Source organism: Squalius cephalus, assembly GCF_949319135.1.
Source record: "Squalius cephalus genome assembly, chromosome: 1".
NCBI classification, from domain to species: Eukaryota; Metazoa; Chordata; class Actinopteri; order Cypriniformes; family Leuciscidae; genus Squalius; species Squalius cephalus.
This window is the reverse complement of record NC_137122.1, coordinates 31,154,087-31,178,314: the sequence shown is the minus strand read 5'-3', so window position 1 is coordinate 31,178,314 and position 24,228 is coordinate 31,154,087. Positions and strand designations below refer to the sequence as shown.

The following is a 24,228-nucleotide window of genomic DNA, read 5'->3' as shown; positions in this document are numbered from 1 at the left end:
GCAGGTCTTGACCGCATTACAGTTCCATATCACTTCGCGTAGTCAACTGTAATAACGGAAAATAGGATACAATTCATAACAAGAAAAAACATTTAGCCCCATGCGTTTGATCTGCAATTTTCAATTTTAAATTAAACATGCAGTTTAATTTGAATAAATAAAGTATATAGTCCTATCTATAATCAATAGAAAATTAAACTGAATATAGGCTAAATAAATGGATAGTCCTGCAGCACGGATTTTTATTGCAGATAATATAACAAATAAAGTATTGATAGGCCTACTTGTTAAAAGGGCTTTGTGTTTCATTTATTTGGCTAGTCTACTGTCATCTGTCAATAATAGAAAAAAAAAGAATGAACGAATTCATTAAAACGAATTGAATTAATAGCCAACATAAATAATAATATTGACGCACATGCTTTTCTGTCTCATTATTGCAACATCTCTCTCTAATAACTGCATTAATAACTGCATAAAGCCGGGGACACACTTTAAGGCCGGTTATGAATGTAATTTGATACTTATGACTGATCATGTCCAAACGCGTGTTCAGCGCGTTCAGTCTGTGTTCAAAGTCGGTGTTTAAAATCTGTCGATGAAAACAGTCAGAGAATGTGTCAGCTAGTCGTGTGTCCCCAGCATTAGTCTGCTATCAGTGGCTCAAACCTCCGTTACTAACTCTAAAATTACGTTTTGGAATTAGCAACGGAGGCATTGGATTACATGCGTAAGAAATTAGTCCTACATACAAGAGCGTTTTAATGACAAAAACTTTACAAACGTCTTGAAATACACAATCTGAACAATGTTTCGAGGTGTGGTAACTGTAGTATAAGCGGAATAATTGACTTCAGGCCGTTTAATTATTAGAAAAATAATGCACACCCGAGGTGCAACGGCCACTCCGCTTCGCGTCGTGACCGCATTACCACCTCGGGTGTGCATTATTTTTCTAATAATTCAACGGCCTGTCGTCAATTATTCCTTACAGAATGAATGTCTGAATATATAAAATGAAAGTCTGAATACATAAAACGAATGTCTGAATATATGGAATGAAAGTCTGAATATATATAGAATGAAAGTCTGAATGAATATATATATATATATAGAATGAAAGTCTGAATATATATAGAATGAAAGTCTGAATATATAAAACGAATGTCTGAATATATGGAATGAAAATCTGATGTTATCAGCGCCATCTTGTGTTATTCATCTACTATTTTTTTATACACATTTTGAACAATGAGCGAGTCCGCACGAAATTTAGTAGCAGCAATTTTAAGTAACGATCGTCTAATTAACACCCTGGCGAATTCGTGTACGGGCCAAAATACTGGCAACCGTACTCCACTTCGTTCTGCTGATGAAGAAATTAATTAGCTATTTCATCGCGGAAAAGCGAATGCGGTGAATTCATAAGATTCATAAATTCCTTCGAGAATGATGCATAATGTTCTTTCAGCAACATTTTGTTGAACATGACTGCCCATAAGCGCTAAGAATGTCGCAAGAATGGAAATATGATCCTCGAGATGACGTGATGTAGACTCCAAATTGTTTATGTTGTTTGGAGTATGACCAACTGTTGCAAAAAAGTCTTGTAGCTCACCAAAGTATTGGAAAATTTCAGGGAATGACATTTTTAAATGAATCACAATTCAAAAGGCTAAAAAAGCTACACATCATTCAGTGAGAATTGTCAAATGTACACTTTCTTTTCACATATTCACACTTTCACATACATTTAGACTTTCATTCTATATATATTCAGACTTTCATTCTATATATTGAGAGTTTCATTCTATATATATTCAGACTTTCATTCTATATATATTCAGACATTCATTCTATATATATTCAGACTTTCATTCTATATATTCAGACATTCATTCTATATATTCAGCCTTTCATTTTATATATTCAGACATTCATTCTATATATATTTAGACTTTCATTCTATATATTCAGACATTCATTCTATATATATTCAGACTTTCATTTTATATATTCAGACATTCATTCTATATATTCAGACTTTCATCCTATATATATTCAGACTTTCATTCTATATCTTTCATTCTATATATATTCAGACTTTCATTCCATATATATTCAGACATTCGTTTTATATATTCAGACTTTCATTCTATATATTCAGACTTCATATTATAAATATAATTATTTCCTGAACGGCTTGCCATAATATATATATATATATATACACACACACATACAGTACAGGCCAAAAGTTTGGACACATTACTATTTTTAATGTTTTTGAAAGAAGTTTCTTCTGCTCATCAAGCCTGCATTTATTTGATCAAAAATACAGAAAAAAATGTAATATTGTGATATATTATTACAATTTAAAATAATTGGTTTTCAATTTATTATACTTTAAATTATCATTTATTTCGGTGATGCAAAGCTGAATTTTCAGGATCATATATATATATATATATATATATATATATATAGTAGTGGTGTCAACAATAATCGATTCAGCGATGCATCGCAATGCGGGGCATGCACGATTCAGCATCGATGCGGCAAAGTGCCATAATCGATTATGTCACTGTTTATTTTCTGGCCTTGAGTTGGACAAAAAAAGTTGTGAAGTTTCAATTACTTCTGGGACTTTTAAACATCAAAATAACATTTATTAATAAGTATTCTTTTCAAAATTACATATAAACATCTTTTCCTGTTCTATTTTGGCGGGAAACGCTTCCAACACGCTTGCGTGTCGCGTGAAAAATAGGCGTCGGTTCTATTTGTAGCATGCACGTGTTTTCCGCGCGGCTCGAGCCGCGACTAAGACGCAGGCAGTGTGCAAGCTCTAACCTGTTAACATGGGAGCCGAAAAAAAACCGGACACGCCACGCAGCCAGTGTGTCGCCGGCCTTACGCCGTGTGTAAAACCTGTCACACTAAAATCAAGCACGTTGGCAATACAACTAACTTAAGTTAGTTTAAAAAAACACTTATGTTCACTGCTGGAAAAAGTTGGCTGTTATTATTGCTCTATTTAATTTCAAATGGTTCTAAAGCAGAGAGAAGAGAAACATTTCTCATTCAAAGCACTGAAAGCAGTGATTTATGTTTTCTTTTTCAGTTTTCAGTTATGAAAATGCCATATCCAATACCCTGTACCATTCAATTTTATTTTATTTAATGACATTTATGTCAAAGATACAGGAGAGTGATAATACACACATAGCAGCCAATAAAATCTGTTGTTCAATATCTGATTGCTTGTATTGCCTCATGACTGATGAAAAATCTGCCTTGTTGTGTGCAGTAGAATTTTGATGCATCGCAATGCATCGTAGAATCGAATTGAATCGAATCGTTACCTGATGAATCGTAATCGAATCAAATTGTGAGGGCAGTGCCAATGCACACCCCTAATATACAGACCCTTTCCAAAAAATTAGAATATCATGGAAAAGTTTATTTACATAATTCAATTCAAAACGTTAAACTTCCATAGATTATAGATTCAGGGCCCACAACTTCAACGATTTCAAGTATTTAGTTGTTTACATAATTTGGGCTTCCAGCTCAAAAAAACCACGAAAACAGGATTTAAAAAAAATAGAATATTACATGAAATCACACAGTAATTACACAGTGATACCATGGTCATTGAACCAGGTTTTGGTTATTTTGGCAGTGTAGGCAGGTGCAAATCCTGCTGGAAAATGAAGTCAGCATCTCCATAAAGCTTGTCTGCTGAAGGAAGCATGAAGTGCTCTGGAAATGTCCTGGTAGACGGCTGCGTTGACTCTGGGTTTAATAAAGCACAGTGGACCAAAGTCCTCTTTTCTGATGAGAGCAAATTTTGCATCTCATTTGGAAACCAAGGTCCCAGAGTCTGGAGGAAGAATGGAGAGGCACACAATCCAAGATGCTTGAAGTCCAGTGTGAAGTTTCCACAGTCTGTGTTGGTTTGGGGAGCCATGTCATCGGCTGGTGTTGGTCCACTGTGCTGTCCACTCAACGCAGCCGTCTACCAGGACATTTCCAGAGCACTTCATGCTTCGTTCAGCAGACAAGCTTTATGGAGATGCTGACTTCATTCTCCAGCAGGATTTGCACTGGCCCACACTGCCAAAAGAACCAAAACCTGGTTCAATGATCATGGTATCACTGTGTAATTACTGTGTGATTTCATGTAATATTCTAATTTTTTGAAATCCTGTTTTCGTGGGTTTTATGAGCTGGAAGCTCAAATTATGTACAAATAAACAACTAAATACTTGAAATCATTGAAGTTGTGGGCCCTGAATCTATAATCTATGGAAGTTTAACGTTTTGAATGGAATTATGGAAATAAATAAACTTTTCCATGATATTCAAATTTTTTGGAAAGGGTCTGTGTGTGTGTATGTGTATATATATATATATATATATATATATATATATATATATATATATATATATATATATATATTCGCAAATCCTAGTTTGGGATACCCTTATCTATTTTAATGACTCAATTTTAAAGTGTGGTTTATTTTTCCAAATATATTGGGGGTCCACTAGATAAAAACTACAGAATAGTATTAATTATGGCTGGGTTTTACTTACTATTCCTTGGTCTCTTTGTCCCACTCCACTACAATTTTAACATGAGGAGGTCCTCCTGGTCCACAGGATTTATATGCTCTACAAAGGAGAGATTGAGGAAATAGGATTTATCAAATTAGTGATATAGTGATACAGATTACATAACCAATGAAATTTGTTGTTCTTCAGCACAACCACATTTTGATTATTTGAAACGCTTTCACATCTATAAGATGTTACGGGGGCGTGTTATAAATATTAAGAACATGTTCAGTAGGTCAAACGGCCAGTAGAGTTTCTGATGAAGTGCTTCAACGTCAGTCATTACATGCTAAAGCAATGAGCGCTAGCTTTGCCACTCAAGTGCCTGTCAAAGCCAAACATCCCCAAGTCAGGGATCACTACAATAGTAGTGAAAATAATTTTTATGCTTGGCTTTTAACAGATGTTTCAGTATCCAAAATGAAGCAGCCTCGTTTTATTTTGTTTTATTACATTTGTTTAATCTAATAATCACCCTGCCTGCAACACTAAAGCGGTTATAAACTTTGTATCTATGCTCATTAAAACATCTAGACTAATGTGATGTCTTTGGAGGTTTGTGTAGTTAATGGCACTTTAATAAAACTACTGAGTATTTGCTGGCTGCACATGTAGCCAGCGGGAGAACCGTTTATGTGCACCAATGGTGAAACAATGTACTTGTCTTTTAAACCAGTCAGTTGGACACCTGAAATTTAAGTTCACACAACACAGTGGTCATGTATAACAAACCTTTCCACAGTGGGGTGACATAGTGGCTGCTCCTCTTGTGGCAAAAGATATGTGATCCCAACCACTCCGACCACACGCAGACTAAAAGGTCCAACCTAAAATAATCAATCCGATTTATTAGTGCAAGTTGTATGCAAGACAAAAAGTATTTATTTGTATTGATCCCACCAGACTAACATTAATTAAAACAAATAAATAGCTGTATTTCAACACCAGCAAAAGTATCACTGACCTGAATGTAAACCCCTGGCCTTAGTAGGTGACGCATTTTCTCAAGAATTTCTTTCTGTAAGACATCCCATGTCACACTGCGCTCTAGATACAGTACGAATGGAAGACCAAACCTGCAACAAACAGATTTTCCACTTACCGTCTTGTATTGTCTGGAGGTTTTTGCATACATTTTAAGACATTCTCCACGTAAGATGTTGTGTCAAATATAATGGAAATTCAACTGGTGTGTTAGCATGAGGGAAAGACAATAATCGGGGTGTTTGACTGTTTTCGGCTGCTGCTTTTACCTCCGTCCTTGATGGCCAGTGCAGGCTCTGTTACAGATCAGCAGAATCATTTTCTCACATCCAGTGTTTTTGTTGGGTGATGCTGGATTCATTGCACCCTGCATGAAAGATGGTGTTCGGCTGGTCTCCGCTCCGTATTTCAAATTGTTCTGATTCAAATTTGCAAGGAGGCTCCCTGGAAATCGTTCAAAATGTTACTTACATCGTTTAAATCAAAAGAGACAGAACTAGTAAGAAAAGATCTAAGCTAAGTTAGTTCCTATGTTTTCAAAGACAAAGGACTATCTTTAGTTTATTATTAGTTATGTTTCAATAAAGGCTGATTGGTTATGATTAGGATTATTTGACATGACTATACAGTTTTTCTTAAGCCCAAAGTATTCTTCGGTTTTTACGTGTACACTAGGGTATGCGTACAGGATGAGTGACAAAAATATTGTCATCAGCATGGCCTGATTTTTCTAACCGCACATACTCCGTATGCTCAGCTCACACAATTGCCATGAATTCTTTTTTGCACCAATTAGTTGGTTCAAACTAACAGACTAACTTTCGACTGTTAAATAACATTGGCCTGAGACGAAACAACAAACTCTTGGAGATACAACAACAATAAACGACAACGTTGAAGAGTGATTGTGTAAAGGGGTTAAGAGATACACACAAAAGTAATAAAAGACATTTTCATCTGTAATAACTTCTGGAGAGAAATAGCACAGACCAACACTGGATAAAGATGAAATGTTCTAGTAGCATGCGTTAACCAGCTATGTTCACGCTTGCTACGAAACGGAGAATATTTTGAATACGTGTTTGGCTGTAGGCCTACACTAAGTGTTTGCGTCAAAACTGACGTATACTTTGGGCTTTAACCAAAGTGCAATGCATGAAAAAGTACCTCTTTTAGAGCGAATGTTTTCTAATCTAAAAGTCTCAGGAGTTTCAAAAGCAAAGACTGAGTCACTCTCTTGAATGATATCAAGATCGTCGTCATCGTCACAAAAGGAGCGGTGGAAACCGTCGTAATACATTTCAGTCAGGACAAACTGCACAGACATAAGGCAAACAAACAGGAAACGGCTTTGGTTGATGACGTTATATGGGAAGACGAACACACAAACAGCATTTACTGTAACCCTCCATCAGTGCCCACACTTCAATATTAATGGAGAATCAATATTGTATTCAGGGAAACAGAAAAGGTCTTTAAACCAAGACTTGAATGATGCAAAATAACACGTTGGTACTGTGCAAAAAACCTTTGGAAACTGCACCTGGTCTGGTGGGATCTTGGTCTCACGTGATACGGCCTCTCTCAGTCTGGACACAGTGCTGTTGAGTGGGACGGCCACACCAATCCTCATGCAGTGAGAGTACTTGCCTTGATAAACCACGGTCACATAGAGAGGCCTGAGGAATGTCAAGTGATGAAACAAATTAATCCAAAGCAACTTTTAGTGCACAGAGACAGCCACCCTAGAGCAAACAAGGGCACAATAATGAAAGGTCATGGATCGCACTAGGGTTGGGCGATGTCCCCTAAATTGGCAGTTGACGATGTTTACAGTAAAACATCGCGATGGACGATGATATCGTCGGGGGGGGGGGGGGGGGGGGGGTTGTGTGCTGACGATCACGAAGAGACAGGGAGAGTGCACATTGTAGCTACTTACATCTACTGTGTTTACGCCACGGGAATACTCGGCTTGGCATTTTGAAATATTTCTATGTTTATTTGGCCGTTCAGGCGCGCAACCGAAGACAAAAGACTACTTGACCATGTTGCGCTCGGAGCGCGCGCGCACCATCCTGTCAGTAGAATTCAGTTCTCTTTCGCGACTTATCGTGCTTTTAATATTTCTTTTCAATAGCACATCCTGCTCTTTTCTTTCTCATTCATGTTTTGTTATGAACTTTACATAATCGTCAACTGAAATCTGTGCGGATTATCAACAATACGATACATTTATAGGACATAAAGGGTCTCTGCGGCAAAAGTGAAAGTACCAGCGGCCAACGGGTGAAATGTTTCTCTTTGCACAGCAAAGCACCCGTTTCAATAAAAGGATATATTAAAGTTTATAAAGCCTACTTTTACATTTTCATTGCTGTTTTAAAATGAATTTCGCCATCACCTTAAACAAGCTGTTCTGCTTGAATCCCAGTGCAGGAGCTGTAACTGTTAGGTTACCACAGAAACGTAAGCGTTTGGTTGATTGCTGTGGTGACTCGTGACACTCGCGAACAGCACTGAACACATACGTCTTCATTTTTTTTTATCGTTTGTTGGTAAAGGGTGAGAGACCTTGCGAGCCACACGAGCCATAGGTTCCCAACCACTGGTGTACACACGAAAACGAACTGCCGTGAGACTGGGCTGGTCTGACAGGGTGGGGGGCGTGGCATCACGATGGTGGCTCTCCATCGTGATGTCGGTCAGCCATCACGATGGACGATGATATCGTCCATCGGCACAACCCTAGATCGCACCATGAAAAGTTCACACCTACAGCCTTTTGGTTGATCATTAACCATTATTCCATATCACCACCTAACTAGGGATGCACGACCATATCAGTATTGGCCGATATACATGTTCAATTTAAATGTTGTCGTTGATAAATAATGGATTATTTCCTTCAGCTGAGGCAGTTCAGATGTGCACCGTATCCCATGATGGTTTTGAATTGCTTGAAATATTATTAAATCACTTCAAAAAGAAAAATGAAGTCAAGTGCAACATGTGCAGCACATGCCAGTCTTAAAGGCTAGCCTACATAAAATTAAAATGAGAACATTATAATTGTGTGCTGGGGACGTGGCTTTTAATGTTGAGACCTTTTTTTTAAATCAGGCACTCAAATTCTTTAAAAATTTGGATAACCAATATATTGGTTATCGGCTTTCAAATATAAAGAATTATCGCTATCGGCCAATTATTATTTTTTTATATCGGTTTACCCCTACACCTAACAAAAACTCAAAGGGTGCATTCTCCCCAAAATGAAAACTTCCATTCATCTTCCAAACACAAATTAAGATATTTTAATGAACCTCAGAGATTTCTGTCCCTCTACTGAAAGCCCACACAACCAAAACTCTCAATGCTTCAAAAAGTTCATGAAGACACCATAAAGTAACCAATGGGAATCACTTCACATGCAACAACAAACTTCAATGGTTACTGCTCGCCAAGCAAGCATGTTTGAGTTTATCATATTTGATGAGCTCTATGTATGTGGGTTGATCATTGTTAATAATGTGAATAAAAGCCTAAATTAAATCTGTTCATCACATAAAGCAGAGATGGGCAAACGTGGTCCTTGAAGGGCCAGTGTCCAGCAGAGTTTAGCTCCAACCCTAATCAAACACACCAGAACAATCTAAACAATTTCTTCAGGATTACTAGAAGGCTACAGTTAGGTTTGTGTTATCAGAGATGGAGTTAAACTCTGCAGGACAGTGGCCCTCCAGGACCGAAATTGCCCATCCCTGATAAAGCAATTGTGTCTCTTCAGAAGTCTTGGATTAAACTGCTCGATACATATGGATATCTTTTATGATGTCTTTATGAATTTTTTGTAGCTTTAAAGTTTTGGTGGAATGGACATTCAATGAAGGGACAGAAATCTCTTAGGATTCATTAAAAATATCTTAATTCCTTTCAAAGATAATTGAAAGTCTTATGAGTTTGGAACGACATGATTGCGAGTGAATGATGACAGAATTAGCATTTTGTGGGTGAACGATCTTTTTAAAAAGTAATGCTATTATATTCTTACCCGAAAGCATCTTCTAGAATTTAATTTTAGTGAGAGTTTAGAAAAAGAAAAAACATTCATTTAAAATCCAAGCAGATACACCGTAATGCACTACTTGCTGTCTTTTTTTATAGCATTCAGCAGCCTGTAAGGACTGAAAGCATTTAGCATTGCTTTAATGATGCTTGATCACCTCTCCAAAAGCATTAGGAAGCAAACTCATCTCTAAAGAGGAAACGCAGTGTGCAGTGGCCCCAGAAGATGAACACTTACTGGCTAAATCAACAACTCTTCCTTAATATCTTCCCACGTGAAGTGGCATATCAAGGAAGGGTAGGGAATAAATGGCCTATGAAACAATACACAGAGATAACAGCAATTGCGAAGCATGGATAAACAGAATTAAGGAGAGGGCAAATGAAATCTACTCCCACAGACTGTGACGGCCAGGGCAACTATAAGTCAGCGCTTAAGTTGCACATCGTTGAACTTCAAGACGAAATTTCCTCTTTCTCGGATCAGTCATTCTTCATGCTGGCAGAGCATAAGCTCTAAATCTACTCTCTCTCTGCACTAATGTTTTTCAGAGTGGAGAGACGCCGACAGTGCAGAAAGCTACTGTGGGTGGACGGGTCAAAATAGCCCAGATTCCTCTTTATGATGTAGAACTTCTTGGATTAGGAATGATATGAAATCACTGGCAGGGTTTTACAAAATAATGATGTGGAAGTGAATCCTGGCCAGCTATTCTACTCTCCCTGGGGCTATTATTCACTGGTCCATCATCTCTGATGTACTATGAGGGGCAGGTGGGCTGTAAATCACTGTCTGTCTTCTAATAGTACGCCTTCTTTAATCATTAATGTGTACTAAATTAAATTCAGCAACTTAAAAATGCCTCTGGATTAAATCAAGTCCTCTCCTTGATCAACCACTTCACTGGCCTCTTAAAAATAGCATCACAGCACCTCAGGAGAGAAGCAGAACTGGATGATAATTTGAAGGGAAAAGTATATTTTTAGCACCTAAATCAAAGAGAAAATAGCAACTTCATAACTTTTGTATTTTATGAAGGAATATTTTGAGTAAAAGGAATTTAAGCACAGTCAAAAAAACCCAGACATCTATGTCATATCTGTAGTTATGCTGTCAGTTTCTACAGAAAATGTTGAACCAATTGGTTTAAAACTGATTGCTAACCACCACAACTGGAAAAAGAGCAGCAGAAGAAGAGACGATCTATGCACCAAACCAAAACAACAGTTCAGGTGGCACGCAAGAGCTTGCTAGAAGCCTATGTGCTTTGTGATGCTTTTTCCTGTTGTACCAAACTCATATCGAACCGTGACCCCAAAAAATCGAGGTACGTAGCCAACTGCAACTGTGATTTCTGTGTAACGTTACATATATATATAAAACGTATATATATATATATATATATATATATATATATATATATATATATATATTAAAAATACTATTTGACATGGAACAAACTTCACTCACGTAAATAACAGCAATAGCTTTTCTAAAGTCCTATAACAAAAATATGAGATTCACACCTCTGTTTTTAAAACCTCCACTTCACTTGCTCCAAAAACTTTTTTTTAAAATAATTAATACTTTTATTCAGCAAGGATGCATAAAAATGAACAAATGTGACAGTAAAGACATAATGTAACTAAATATTTCTATTTTAAATAAATGCTGTTATTTTGAACTTTCTATTCATCAAAAAAAAAAAAAAATTATCACAGTTCCCACACAAATATTAAGCAGCACAACTGTTTTCAGCCTTGATGATAAATAATAAATGTTTCTTAAGCAGCAAATCCACATATCAGAATGATTTCAGGAGGATCATGTGACACTGAACACTGGAGTAATTGATCACAGAAATAAATTTGATTCTAAAAATATGCTAAAATAGAAAAAAGTTATTTTTTTAAACTGTATTGTTACGGTTTTTAATGTGTTTTTAAAGCAAATAAATGTTAGTGAATGTTAGTGAGGATATATCGTGGGCTGTGACACAGATCCACCCCAAAGTTTCCCAGAGTTAAATGAAGCCATTAGCTGTATTTGAATGTAAACTGAAAGTCCATAGCAGACTAAATTAACAACATCATTACAGCAGTCAGGAAATCGAAAGCTTAATCTAAACTTCGCAGAGATGTCCGAACATATTTCTTCATATTCATCCTACCCCTGATGATCAGCCACGTCATTAATAAAGACATGACGTAGGTCAATCTGCCTTCATGTCACTACAGATGAAACATGTTGCTGTCATGAAAATACAGAGCAAGGAAATTAAATCAGAGTCTCTCTGACATCAGTACTTACCGTGAGTGAGGTAATGGAATCGGGAGGGAGATGCAAAGAAAAGGATCGAAAGTGTTGCTCTGTTTCTGACAGTGTGGACAGGTGAGCGAGGATCTGGAATCAACAGAGGTCACAGTGAGACAAATATTTAAGTACAGTCGACAGACAGACATGAATGATCACATACCTGTACTGAGCTTGAAACAGCTCTTGGACAAATGAGCCGGCTGAAAGAGGAGGTGAGGGTCCCTCTAATGCTCCATCATCTTCCTCAATAGGTGGCTATGGTGACAAACATGAGAATGTTCACAATACTAATACCAGTAACTCAAGAAAAACAGGAAGGTGGTCAACTATTGAATATTATGCACAACAGATATGCATATGATGCATCAACATTAACATTTACCACACTAATAAATAAAATGCATCTGTACGGAGCCCCTAAAGGGACATGGTGAACCACATTTACTTAGTTGTAAGTCTCGAAATGTCCCGCTTAAAAGGACAATTCCGGTATTTACCACGGTGAGTTGCACAGTTTTGAAAACGAACGTTAAGGGTTGTTTTAAGGACATGTTTGTGCATGGCCATAGACTCCCATTCTAAAGCGGTCATGGGCAATTCTAAAATAGTCAAAAAGTCGAGACTGGAACCATTGTCAAAATTTCTTTGTCCACCACTCTAGTTCATTCAAAACAAACTACAAAATAGACTCAAAGTGTTAAATACCGGAATTGTCCTTTAAACAGCAACTGACAGTAGCGTCTTGAATACTGTCTGTATGGGAGTCAAGCTCATACTCTCTTACCAGTGACCAAAGTAGGTAGCACTTTATTTTATAGTCCTGTTTTGCATGTACATACTGTATACTTATTGTAGTAATTACAATAAATGGTACTAACTAGGTACTAGTCTTAAAGATACACCTAATCTTAACCCATGTAGTTACCTTATATTATTCAGTACTTTCTTGGTAAGTACACTGTAAGTACATTGAAAGTGCATGTACTGTAAAATAAAGGGCAACCCCAAAGTAATATCAAAGATGGCAACGTCCATAAAACTGAAAAGTCTTATCACTTTTTAGAGTCCAATTGAGCCATGAGTTCATCGTCAAATCTTCATTAACCGTCAGCAGCTTCAATGTAAGCGTGCTAGACGGACGTGTTTAACCGTTGTAGGCATCTCGCGCACACACGTGAACAAAACTGATGGGAGCAGTTTCGGTGGAAAACTGACTGGATCTAAAACCTTCAGATGACACACAGCTCTCTGATCTCTGAGATCTCTGTCTCTGTAAGTTACCGAAACCACACAGTGTGGTGTGCAGCGCAGAGCGGCTCTCTCACGCTGTGTGACGTGACTAACTAGTTGTCCAGTCCAGTTGCGTACACACAGCACTGGTTTTCCGAGAATGTGGTTGTGAGTCCTGAAAATGTATACAGCTTTGGTTATAGAATGCGGTTAACTTGTCACTCCCGTAAATAATCATACTATGTGCGAAAGGAATAATGTATTAAGAACTAGAATACAGGACTGACAACCGTATTCTGCTGCTATGTGAACGTGGCCTATATAATAATTCATATAAAACTTGTGAACACATGATCAGATCACCATAAGGAATGTGTCAAAGGAAATTTCTTAAATTTTTACTGGACAGTTCAAGTGCTTTTTGCATGCTGCACATGTATACACAACCATTTAAAAGTTTGGGGTCAGTAAGATTAATAGGCTTAATAGATATTAATAGGTATTAATAGATTAATACTTCTATTCAGCAAGAACACATTAAATTAATCAAAAATTACAGTTTAGACATTTATAATGATGCAAAAGATTTCTATTTCAAATAAATGCTGTTATTTTTAACTTTCTATTCATCAGAATCCTGAAGAAATAGTATCACGGTTTCCACAAAAATATTAAGCAGCTCAACCGTTTTCAGCAATGATGATAATAAATGTTTCTTGAGCAGCAAATCATCATATTAGAATGATTTCTGAAAGGATCATCATGTGACACTGAAGAAGACTGGAGTAATGATGCTGAAAATTCAGCTTTAACATCACAGGAATAAATTACATTTTAAAATATATTACAATAGAAACAAGTTATTTGAAATTTGTAATAATTATTCACTATATTCAAGTTTTTACTGTATTTTGATCAAATAAATGCAGCCTAGTGAGCATAAGAAACTTGCACTTTTAAACCATCCAAAACGCTGCTCCGATTTATTTCCAATGTATGTATGCAACTGAAACTTTGTAAAGAAAAATCTGTAGGATGAGTTCAAATTATTTTCTATGGTAAATCAACATAACGCCACAAAAAAATGCTGTCAACCGATCTTGACTTGTACTGACCCAAGAACATTCCTTAAAAACCCAGAATTAACATGTTAGACCAGAAAACATCTACTCAATCTAAGCGCACAGAAGAACTGTTGTCAAACGTCAGAGTAAAGGTGCATGCATATGATTATGCGGCACCATAAAGGAAGAACTTGAGTAAATAAATAAACCCCCAAGACAGTGTAAGTGATTGATAATCTGAGAGACTGACATTCCTTTATAAGTTTAAGATTCCAGCTAAGCATCTGACTCTCCAGGGCAGTGCAGTCAGTCAGCCAGGAAACTGTCAGCCTCGTGCTCCTTGGCACAAACTCTCAGAAACCACAACGTACATCTAAATCAATCAGACAAGCTGAATGACCTCATGCGAGGATGCAAGTGGCTGACCCTGACCAGGACACCACAGGCTGTAAAAAGAAACCAAACAAGCCCTCCTCCAAACAGGCCATAGGATGTGACTTAATGTCCCATGTATTTGATATATAATGCAGAATTTAACTCTTTTAACTCCTAGCGGCCATTCCAGGGCAGAATGGCCCTATAAATCCAGCCGCGTTTGGCTCTTCTCCTGTTCTGCCATTTAAACTATTGAAATCTCAAGCTTTTATGGACCTGCCAATACAATCCCCCTTCTGTGCAACCTTTGTAAACAGCAAGAGTGGTTAACGGTCTCCAAATTCAGCTGACCTTAAAGGTGCTCTAAGCGATGTTGGGTGACGTCACTTCTTGTTGACGTTCGAAGTATTTGTGCGCTCCTTCTCCTTTTCCCTCTTCTTTGTTATTTGTTCATCGGAACGTCGTCTCTTTGGTCATGTGTCGGCCATATCAAAATTCAAGAGAGTATAATTCTAAAGTTAGTCGTTGTCGTTGTCAAGGACATCTCTCCTCTAGCTAACTTCCCTCTTCATGCTTCTCTCTCCTCCACTCCCCACACCCCCCTTCATGTGCATGCGCACTAACCCTCCAACCCCCACATCATTCTTGTCGGTTATTGGCTGGAACACTGTTTGTTATGTTTTGTGGTCCAGGCTGGGCCAGTTTGTTTTTCTTGCCATTTGTGGAGCCTGGGCTGTCTACAGAGACCGCGTTTTTTTACAGTGTGTTCAGGGGACCGCCAGCTAGCGGATAGTGAGGAGATGTTTGCTGTATGTGATGAGAAATGTTTCAGCCTAAAAAACGCGTGACATCGCTTAGAGCACCTTTAAGAGGAGAAAACTACAATATCCTTAGACTAAGTAGCTATGCACCAGCAAAACATTCAGTCATTTCACTATGACATCAGCAATACCTTTATAGAGGCTATGATGTTAGGGTGTACGAGATGGTTGAGGTCTTCATGGACACGGTCCAGTAGCCAGAGAAGAAACTCCTGGGCGTCGTGCTGTGCATTTCCCCGGTACTGCATGGCACTCTTGGCCACAGCATTCTACCAAAACACACACAGTGTTAGTCAAGTTTGGAACAACAAGGCATGAATGTTTCTGATCTCTAGGAGCAAGAACAGATATGGAACAGTTCCAGTCAGTGTTGACAACTGAGCTATTTAGGGGTTTACCTAGTGTTTTTAACCCTATAAAGCCTAGCCTATACTGTATCATATTTGATACATGAATTTCTAAGGTCTCTAAATTACCTCAACATAATCAAAGCTTTGCTGAAAAACCTTTTGTACACAATCGACTTCATGCTTTCTGTCGTCTGATTGATAGTTTTGTTTTTCAAAGAAAAGGCATTTTAGTATAATTGTAAAAATGTCCACCTTAAGGTTGAGGTCATTTGCTGTAAAATCTTTAAAGGGTTTTATAAAGTAAACTTTAGAATAACTTATATTGTTATTAATATTTCAAAAATTAACACTTACTGGACTGAAGCAACTTAGGCTTAATTGATTATCCATAAACAAAACAATTTGTGCATATCAAATATTATACATCAGTCTTTTGAGGAATGTTTATTTGTACTGTTTATCTCAGTCACCATTGTATTGCATATCATTATGTTTTGTTCCTCAATTAAAGAGCTTTGATCATATAACTGAGCATTGTTATATTGGGATAAACATATTTATATGCATTTTATGCAAGTAGTCTGCTATAATGTAACAAAGATCTCACTGATTTACATTAGAAGCTAGAATTTCCTCTTACTTTTTGGGCATATAAATAACATCTGCACCAAATTGCATATTTTTGGTTAGTTTAGTTTTCCTCTGAATAGGATTGGGGTGTTTTTTCCCTCTAGCATGAGCTACAGAACATGTGCCACAAAAGCCTGATGTTTTAAACATCACACAAAACAAAACTCACATGCAAACTTTTTTCATGGCTTGCGTGAAACTATTTAAGCGTAGGCAAATCTTTGAAGATGACTAGTAACCAACCAAGTGTGATTGCAAAGATATATATATATATATATATATATATATATATATATTGTGTGTGTGTGGTTTACAGACATTAGTAATGAGAAGTTAAACATTTCCATTAATTACTTCTTTTGAACGCTTTCTTTCTGAGAATAAGTTCAAAACCAACCAAATCACTCGTCATATAATCGGTTCTCAGCAAATTACGAAACAAACATGTTAAATTCTCGGCTTATTGATTTATTGAAGGTATTCTTTGACTCAAAAACTGATTCAGTCCAATTCATTAATGACTTGTTTGAACCATTTTTTTTTCTTTTCTTTTTTAAGTTGGCATGAACCGGATGTTGGAATACTCTTTTCTTCCCTATTGCGACATTTATCCGAGTGAAATGCTTCTCAAACAAGAATTCTTCTCAAAAAAATGCTTCTCAAACTTTCGTGACGTAACGCCGCTTTGACTGTTGGGTAGAAGTCTGCCGCGGAGCTTGCAGGGTCTGCAAAAGTGCGCATCGGCCTAAGTATATTTTGGGCTTAAGTCTACAAGACTGCAAGTGCACATGAAGTGTGGCATTTGGGACAGGGCTAGAGAAGAAAAGTCGATCCAAAAGGGAGGGGAAGGTATTTTGATTAAAGTTTACGGTTTCACTTTATTTTGATGGTCCCTTTAACACATTCTGTTGACTATAAGTAACACTGCACCTACATGTCTACTAACTCTCTGAGTGTTAGTGGAGTATTAGTAGACTGGCAGGGTTAAGAGAATAAATTGACATGTAGTTGCAAACTAAGTTACTAATAGTTAGAATGTCTGTTGGCAGCCCATCAAAATAAAATGTTGGCAGATATTATGCTACTAATACTCTGAGTTAGTTGACACATAGTTGCAAAGATACTTATAGTCAACAGAACGTTCAAAATTGACCATCAAAATAAAGTTTTACCAAGATTACAGTGCACATGAATTAAAAATAATAATTATAATTAGTAGACTGGTAGGGTTAATGACATGTAGTTGTAAAGTTACTTATAGTCAGTAGAATGTTGGTTGGGGGAGCATCAAAATAAAAAAGTTGGCAGATATTAAGCAGACAGTCTACTAATACTCTAATGAGTTAGTTGACATGTAGCTTATAGTCAACAAAATGTTCAAAATTGACCATCACAATAAAGTTTTACCAAGATTGCAGTGCACATGAATTAAAAATAATCATAATTATGTGCAGGGACGAATCATTTATAATAATTACGGCAAAATAGCTCAATTTTGATTTTCAAGGTGACATGATTCATTGAAAAAGATCCGACTTCCACAGAGCTATCAAAGAGACGAGTGTCATGTTTTGGTTAAGGCAGATATGTAAAATATCTCCAGGTGTGTGTGTGTGTGTGTGTGAACGACGTCGTCGTGATAATCCTTCGCGTGAACTTACTTTGAAGTCTCGACTGTGCTGCGGCGTGTACTCAAAAGTCCACAGGGCTCGGACCAACCCCGACAGCTGCTCGGTCACCTCTCCTTTGTCCTGACCGCCCTTCCTCTGCACGACCCCGTTCGTCTTGGGTTTCTCCTCGTCGTCCGTCTGATCGCCTCGATACTGCTCCAGCGCCAGGTACTCCGCGAACAGCTCCGTGTTGCTCAGGCACTGCAGAATAGCGTTCATGAAACACGTATTGCCGTGGTTTTTCAACCCGGACACACCGGGGATTTTGTCCCCGGACAGAAACCCCCCGCAGTCGCTCTCGTCCGACGCGACGGACCCCTTGCCTTCTTTCTTGAAGGCTGTGAACCCCCCATCGTCCTTGTCGCCCACGGGCGCGTGCAGCTCCGAGCTGAAATGCGAGAGCGTGGACAGAGTCTTCAGGACTCTGCTCATGAAACTGCCCACGGAGCGCACCGAGCCCCGGCGGAACAGCTTCTTGCTGAAGCCGGACTTCTTCTCTTTACCCGAAGCTTTGCTGGACATGCTTGAAGTGTTTAGGGCATCCCCTCTCTCAGTGATAATCGAGTGCAAACGCTGGCTGCTTATTTAGAGCATAAAATCGACTCAAGATCTGGCATGTTACTTCTCAAAGGGCTAGCTAGCTGGAGGCAGTGCCTCTATTATCCAAGTGTTTGCTTCAGTGACACAACCCGAATTTGCCTTGAGAAGATGCATTGTGAAGCGCTCACGCCTGCCACTTTTTCAGATATTAAAAACCTGTTATGTGAAGTTGGCAGTAACCTAGCATCCGGTTATTAACTTGCAGCTGGTTGTCAACCATCTACAACACCCTGTATTATATGTTCACTGGCTCCCCGGTATTACTCGCTACTAAACAAACCGTTTAGGCTTGCACGCTGCCTATAATCCAGTGAAGTGATTTCTACTAGCTAACACAGTGGCTAACTAGGCCTGCCGAGGCTAACCGTTTGCCATGTCAATGAAACGACGGGCAAAAGTTAATTTCTACCGGAGATCCTGTCCAGCATCAGCATCAAACGCGCTTGACTGACGCGCGTGATCAAACGCTGTAGGCACGCAGATCACTGTCATAATACAGGACAGTGGTTAGCTCGCGCTGCTAGTGCGCTAGCAGCTGCCGCTTCTTCATGCATAATTGAACGATGCACTGCAACTCCACCCAGGCAATGACGCTCTGTTCCGATTGCTAAATATGCTAAGGCGAGATACTTTAGCTTGTTTTTGTGTGTGTGTGTCTATTTAGATTTTGAAGTCCATCCGTCGCACCGACCGCTTTCCAGCGCGAGCCCGATGCTTGCTACAGGACAGCAGCAGCAGATGCGCGCGACCGAGCCAGAGTTCGGCGTGCACCGCAAATCCGTAGCGTTTTCGCGTGTTCTCGTTGACTCAGCGGTTTTCTTTTAGCCCGTGCAGTTTGAAGAAGTCTGGTGGATTCCGATAGTGATAGTGGTGTGTTGGTGGGCCGTCTTGTCCTCGAGAGCTTTTCTAAAATCACTGACACTGCAGGGCGCGGTGGTGCGCCGTGACGTCACAGCCCAGCAGCAAGTCTCGTTCAGGTAGTTTCTGGCAGCTACTGGTGTTAATGGATTAGGGGTGTCCTCAACCTCGAACGACTCATAGTAGGCTTTATTTTTCACTATCAGACTACTCTAACGCACTAGGTAGTGCACGACAACAACATAATGTTTTAAAACACGGTTTGCCATTTTATACAAGTACTTAAACTTTAGCCTTACTGGGTGGTACCTCCACAGACACCCAGTAAGGCTTAAGTACGCCTAGGCCTTTATCAAACCAGAATTGTGTTCCTTTTACGCATATTATACTAGATATTATGTTGCATTACTTTGAATAATATTAAATTAACTTAAAAACAATCAGTGATGTGGAAAACAAACTGCTACTGACCAGCAAATATACTATTTAAAACACGGTCTTTGTTTACACCATAACTTTCGCCCATTCAGAGGGCAATCATAAAGAAACTTTGTGAGGAAGATTTAATGTTAAACTTTGTCAACAGCAAAGATTCAGGAGTAGAAGACAGTGACAGGACTGAGGACACTAAGCGTGTCTTGACCACCAGCACTGTGCAATATCCGTGTGAGAATGTGAGAGGATATCTGAAGCTCTGTTGGTTACAGTTGTCACAAAGAGGGCTCAGAAACCTGTTGTAGATTCATTTAGAAATCTTGTCAAACAGGATTTCAGCGCAATTAAATTTCGTGCTTTGGGAAGCAGCCTACTTCGTGGTTTTGCATAGATAGACAGTATGGAGTATTTTTAGAGAAATCTTCACAATTTGTTGATTTATTAATGAAAAGTACTGGATGCTATTTATACTGAAATATTATGCTCTCAGTCATTCTATCCATCTATCTATCCATATCCATCCATCGTTCTATCTATCATTCTGTCTGTCATTCATTATATCTATCCATCCATCCAAATATCTATCTATCTATCTATCTATCTATCTATCTATCTATCTATCTATCTATCTATCTATCTATATGTTTGTCATTAATTCTGTCTATCTATCTTTGTCATTTATGTGATCTATCTATCACTCATAACCATTGTCTGTCTGTCTATCTATGTCTGTCATTAATTCTATCTATCTATCTATCTATCTATCTATCTATCTATCTATCTATCTATCTATCTATCTATCTATATGTTTGTCATTAATTCTGTCTATCTATCTTTGTCATTTATGTGATCTATCTATCACTCATAACCATTGTCTGTCTGTCTATCTATGTCTGTCATTAATTCTATCTATCTATCTATCTATCTATCTATCTGTCTATCTATCTGTCTGTCTGTCTGTCTGTCTGTCTGTCTATCTGTCTATCTATCTGTCTATCTATCTGTCATTCATTTTATCTAAGGTATTTATTAATAACATGCAAGTTGATGTTGATATTTGATTAATGTAAATATCGTATTTATAGTACAAATAAATGCACAAGAGAACTGAGATGGTTTTGGCCTGCTGCCACAGATGATCCAGTTGTTACATATTCAAGGTCATTTGACTGAGGTCTGGTGTAACACGAGACTAGCATCTCTATCCAGCAGAAACCTCACTGTGCCTCTCTCCCCCTGCAGCCCATCCGTCCTGCATAACACTAGATCTACACACAAAACCCTTCTCTTCTGCATGGCAATACAGAATAGCTGGGATGCTCAATATAGGACACGTATTAAAAATGTATGACCTTTAATGACTGTTCATTTATATCTTTATTGCTTTCCCCCCCCTGTGGATTCTGGTAATTCTGTGGATTCTCAAAGCACTGCATGACGTATGTCATCTAAGATCAGAAGCAGAAAATGACTCATTTATTTCAATGGCAAGTCATTTATCACCTTTTCATGTAAATGACAAGATAAATAACTCTGAAAAAAAAGACATACACGTTATATCATCTTGAGAGAAAACAATCTCTCCATAAACTTTCTTTGGCAACAAAACCACTGTTTTTCTTACTGGCATTTAATCAGGTTAAGATGTAACGGCTGTCCTGTTTGGGCAAATTCTCTTTAATAATGCTTACATCTTGTGTTGCTTCCCAACAAATCTATCACTTCTGACATTTTGGCCAATAGAAATCTGAGCTTGCTGCAGGTTTTGTGGAGGGATTGGCTGGCTTGTTGCTAAGAGTCAAAGTGCAGTAACTCATGGAGGAACAGGGCATTCCCACACTGCTGAATAGAGCACGCACCCTGTAAGCAGAGAGAGATACACAAGGCAGAAGAGCGTGTCGCAGCTTGTTGAAATATCATGGGAAATTGCACAAGCGCACCTGTACCAAGCTCCCTGGATATGCATGAGCGAATGCACCCCAATGTTTTGTGCAATCAAAGGACACGTTTGTTAAAAAGCAATGAGAGTATTTATGAATGCCCGAGTTTTTTTTTTTAAGTGTCTCCGGGATCTCCAAAGGGCCACAATGAGGGTGCAAGGAGGTCTGTGAACATTTTTAGAGAGTGGAAAAAAAAGTTCAGTGATTATTTTATTTATACAAAATTAACTGAAATCTAAATCAAATAGTTTTTAGCTCGCCTTCCTTGCAAAGTACAGCCATGGCCAAAAGTATTGGCAGTGACAAATTTTGTGTTTCACAAAGTTTGCTGCTTCAGTTGTTGTGGTGTTGATTTTTTCCGAGATTGATCAGATGCTTTTTAAATAATTGCCAAAAGCTTAATAGCCCACAAAAACCCAAATTTCACTGTTTTTTGGCCCTGGTACAAAATGACCAGTTAGCATCACTTCACTAATCATATCGTCAGCATTATCATTCTGATTGGATTATAAGAGCAGACTGATTGATATAAAAGGAAGGAAGTGCTGCAATCATAGTGTTGATAGTCATACAACATTTTGAAAGATACCGATAACCGATGAATCTTTGAAAGCTGATAACCGATATATTGGCCGATATATCTAAATTAACATTTTAATATCTTTTTTGAGAGCCTGATTACAAAAACAAAAGTCTCACCATTAAAATCCATGTCCCAAGCACACAATTATAATGTTCTCATTATGATTTTATGTAGCCGATATGACAGGCTTGTGTTGCACTGAACTGGATTTTCCTTTTTTGAAGCGATTCCAATTATATTTCAAGCAATTCAAAATCATCATGTTGAACAGTGCGCATCTGAAGTCATTATTTATCGGCTTTAATATATCGGCCAATTTTTTTTTTATTGGGCCGACAATGATAACATTAAAAATGAACATATATCGGCCTATAACGATTTGGTGGCCGATATTTCGTGCATCCCTAATAGTGTTCTTGTGTTAGCAATGGTTTCCTCCAAAGGTTTGCATTAAAATGGCCTCACATGCAAGGGAATTGCAGCAAATAATATTGCACCTGAAAGAACCATTAACTGAATCAAATAAGAACTTCAAGGAGAGAGGTTCATCTGCATTGAAAGCGGATTCAGGACACCCCAGGGTGTCCAGCAAGCGCCAGGACCATCTCTTCCCGAGGAGTCAGGTATGGAATCATGTCACCACAGGTGCAGAGCTGCTCAATATTGGAAGATGGTGGGTGTGAGAGTATCTCCACGCATAGTGAGACCAAGACTTTGGACAACGGAACGGTTTGGTCAAGAAGGGCAGCAAAGAGGACACTTCTTTCCAAGAAAAGCATCAAGGACAGACAGAAATTCTGCAGGAAGTACAAGGACTGGACAGCAGAAGACAAAGTTATTTTCTCTGATGAAGCTCCCTTCCAACTGATTGTTACATAATGAAATATCGATTGTCTGGAGAAGAAAAGGTGAACGCTACCATGAGTCCTGCGTCGTGCCAACAGTGAAGCATCCTGAGACTATTCATGTGTGGGCCTTTTTTTCATTCAAGGCCGGGAGTGGCTCAAAAACCCCAAAACACTGCCAGGAATACAGAATGGTATCAAAATGTCCTGCAAGAGCAACTTCTCCTAAAGACACAGGTGCAATGTTGTGCTGATCCGTGCATGACAGAGCTCCATATCACAAGACAAGAGTGATAATGAAGTGGCTCGGACATCATTGCATTGAAATTTTGGAACTCTTAATTTCATAGAGAACCTGTGGTCAGTCCTCATAACATGAGCGGACAGGCCGAAGCACAGAAATTGTGATGAACTCCGAGCACTAATAAGCCGAGGATGGATGGCCATCAGTCAGGGTTTGGCCCAGAAGCTGATATCCAGCATGCCAGAGCAAATTGCAAAGGTTATGAAGAAGGGTAAACACTTAATATATCCAACCGTCAATATTTTACAATGTTTTTGCCTGTAAAAAGCCTTTAAAAATTCAGGAATGCTTATCGTTTTGTTTTCCAGTATACCATAGAAACGTGAAAAAAAAATATATATATATAATAATAATAATATATATATATATATATATATATATATATATATATATATATACAGTACTGTGCAAAAGTCTTAGGCATGTTAATATCCCCACCCCAAAAATGTCCCCAAAAATGGTTTTAAGTCAGTTATTTATATCTTTTGCTGTAGTGTGTCAGTAGGAAATATCAGTTTACATTTCCAAACATTC

The 24,228-nt window shown here is 38.2% G+C and overlaps 2 protein-coding genes across 3 annotated transcripts in view; both read right to left on the bottom strand.

Annotated features, from left to right (window-relative positions):
• The window catches only part of usp31 (ubiquitin specific peptidase 31), a 29,168-nt gene extending 9,506 nt beyond the window's left edge, over positions 1 to 19,662 (bottom strand). The window contains exons 1-10 of one of the 2 annotated variants that reach the window (XM_079886970.1): positions 18,121 to 19,662; positions 15,611 to 15,748; positions 12,150 to 12,244; positions 11,984 to 12,076; positions 7,151 to 7,286; positions 6,775 to 6,922; positions 5,877 to 6,051; positions 5,588 to 5,699; positions 5,356 to 5,450; positions 4,603 to 4,680 (exon numbers count right to left, since the gene is read on the bottom strand). In XM_079886970.1, the coding sequence (XP_079743096.1) occupies positions 4,603 to 4,680; positions 5,356 to 5,450; positions 5,588 to 5,699; positions 5,877 to 6,051; positions 6,775 to 6,922; positions 7,151 to 7,286; positions 11,984 to 12,076; positions 12,150 to 12,244; positions 15,611 to 15,748; positions 18,121 to 18,651 (1,601 nt within the window). In that variant the 5' untranslated portion in view covers positions 18,652 to 19,662. The remainder of the gene's footprint in view (positions 1 to 4,602; positions 4,681 to 5,355; positions 5,451 to 5,587; positions 5,700 to 5,876; positions 6,052 to 6,774; positions 6,923 to 7,150; positions 7,287 to 11,983; positions 12,077 to 12,149; positions 12,245 to 15,610; positions 15,749 to 18,120) is intronic. The other variant, XM_079886971.1, reaches the window with a different exon arrangement.
• pdpk1a (3-phosphoinositide dependent protein kinase 1a) overlaps positions 4,587 to 24,228 on the bottom strand; it is a 50,808-nt gene continuing 31,166 nt past the window's right edge. Inside the window, exon 14 of the transcript XR_013822877.1 lies at positions 4,587 to 4,597. The gene's annotated coding sequence lies outside the window, so the exon portion shown is untranslated. The remainder of the gene's footprint in view (positions 4,598 to 24,228) is intronic.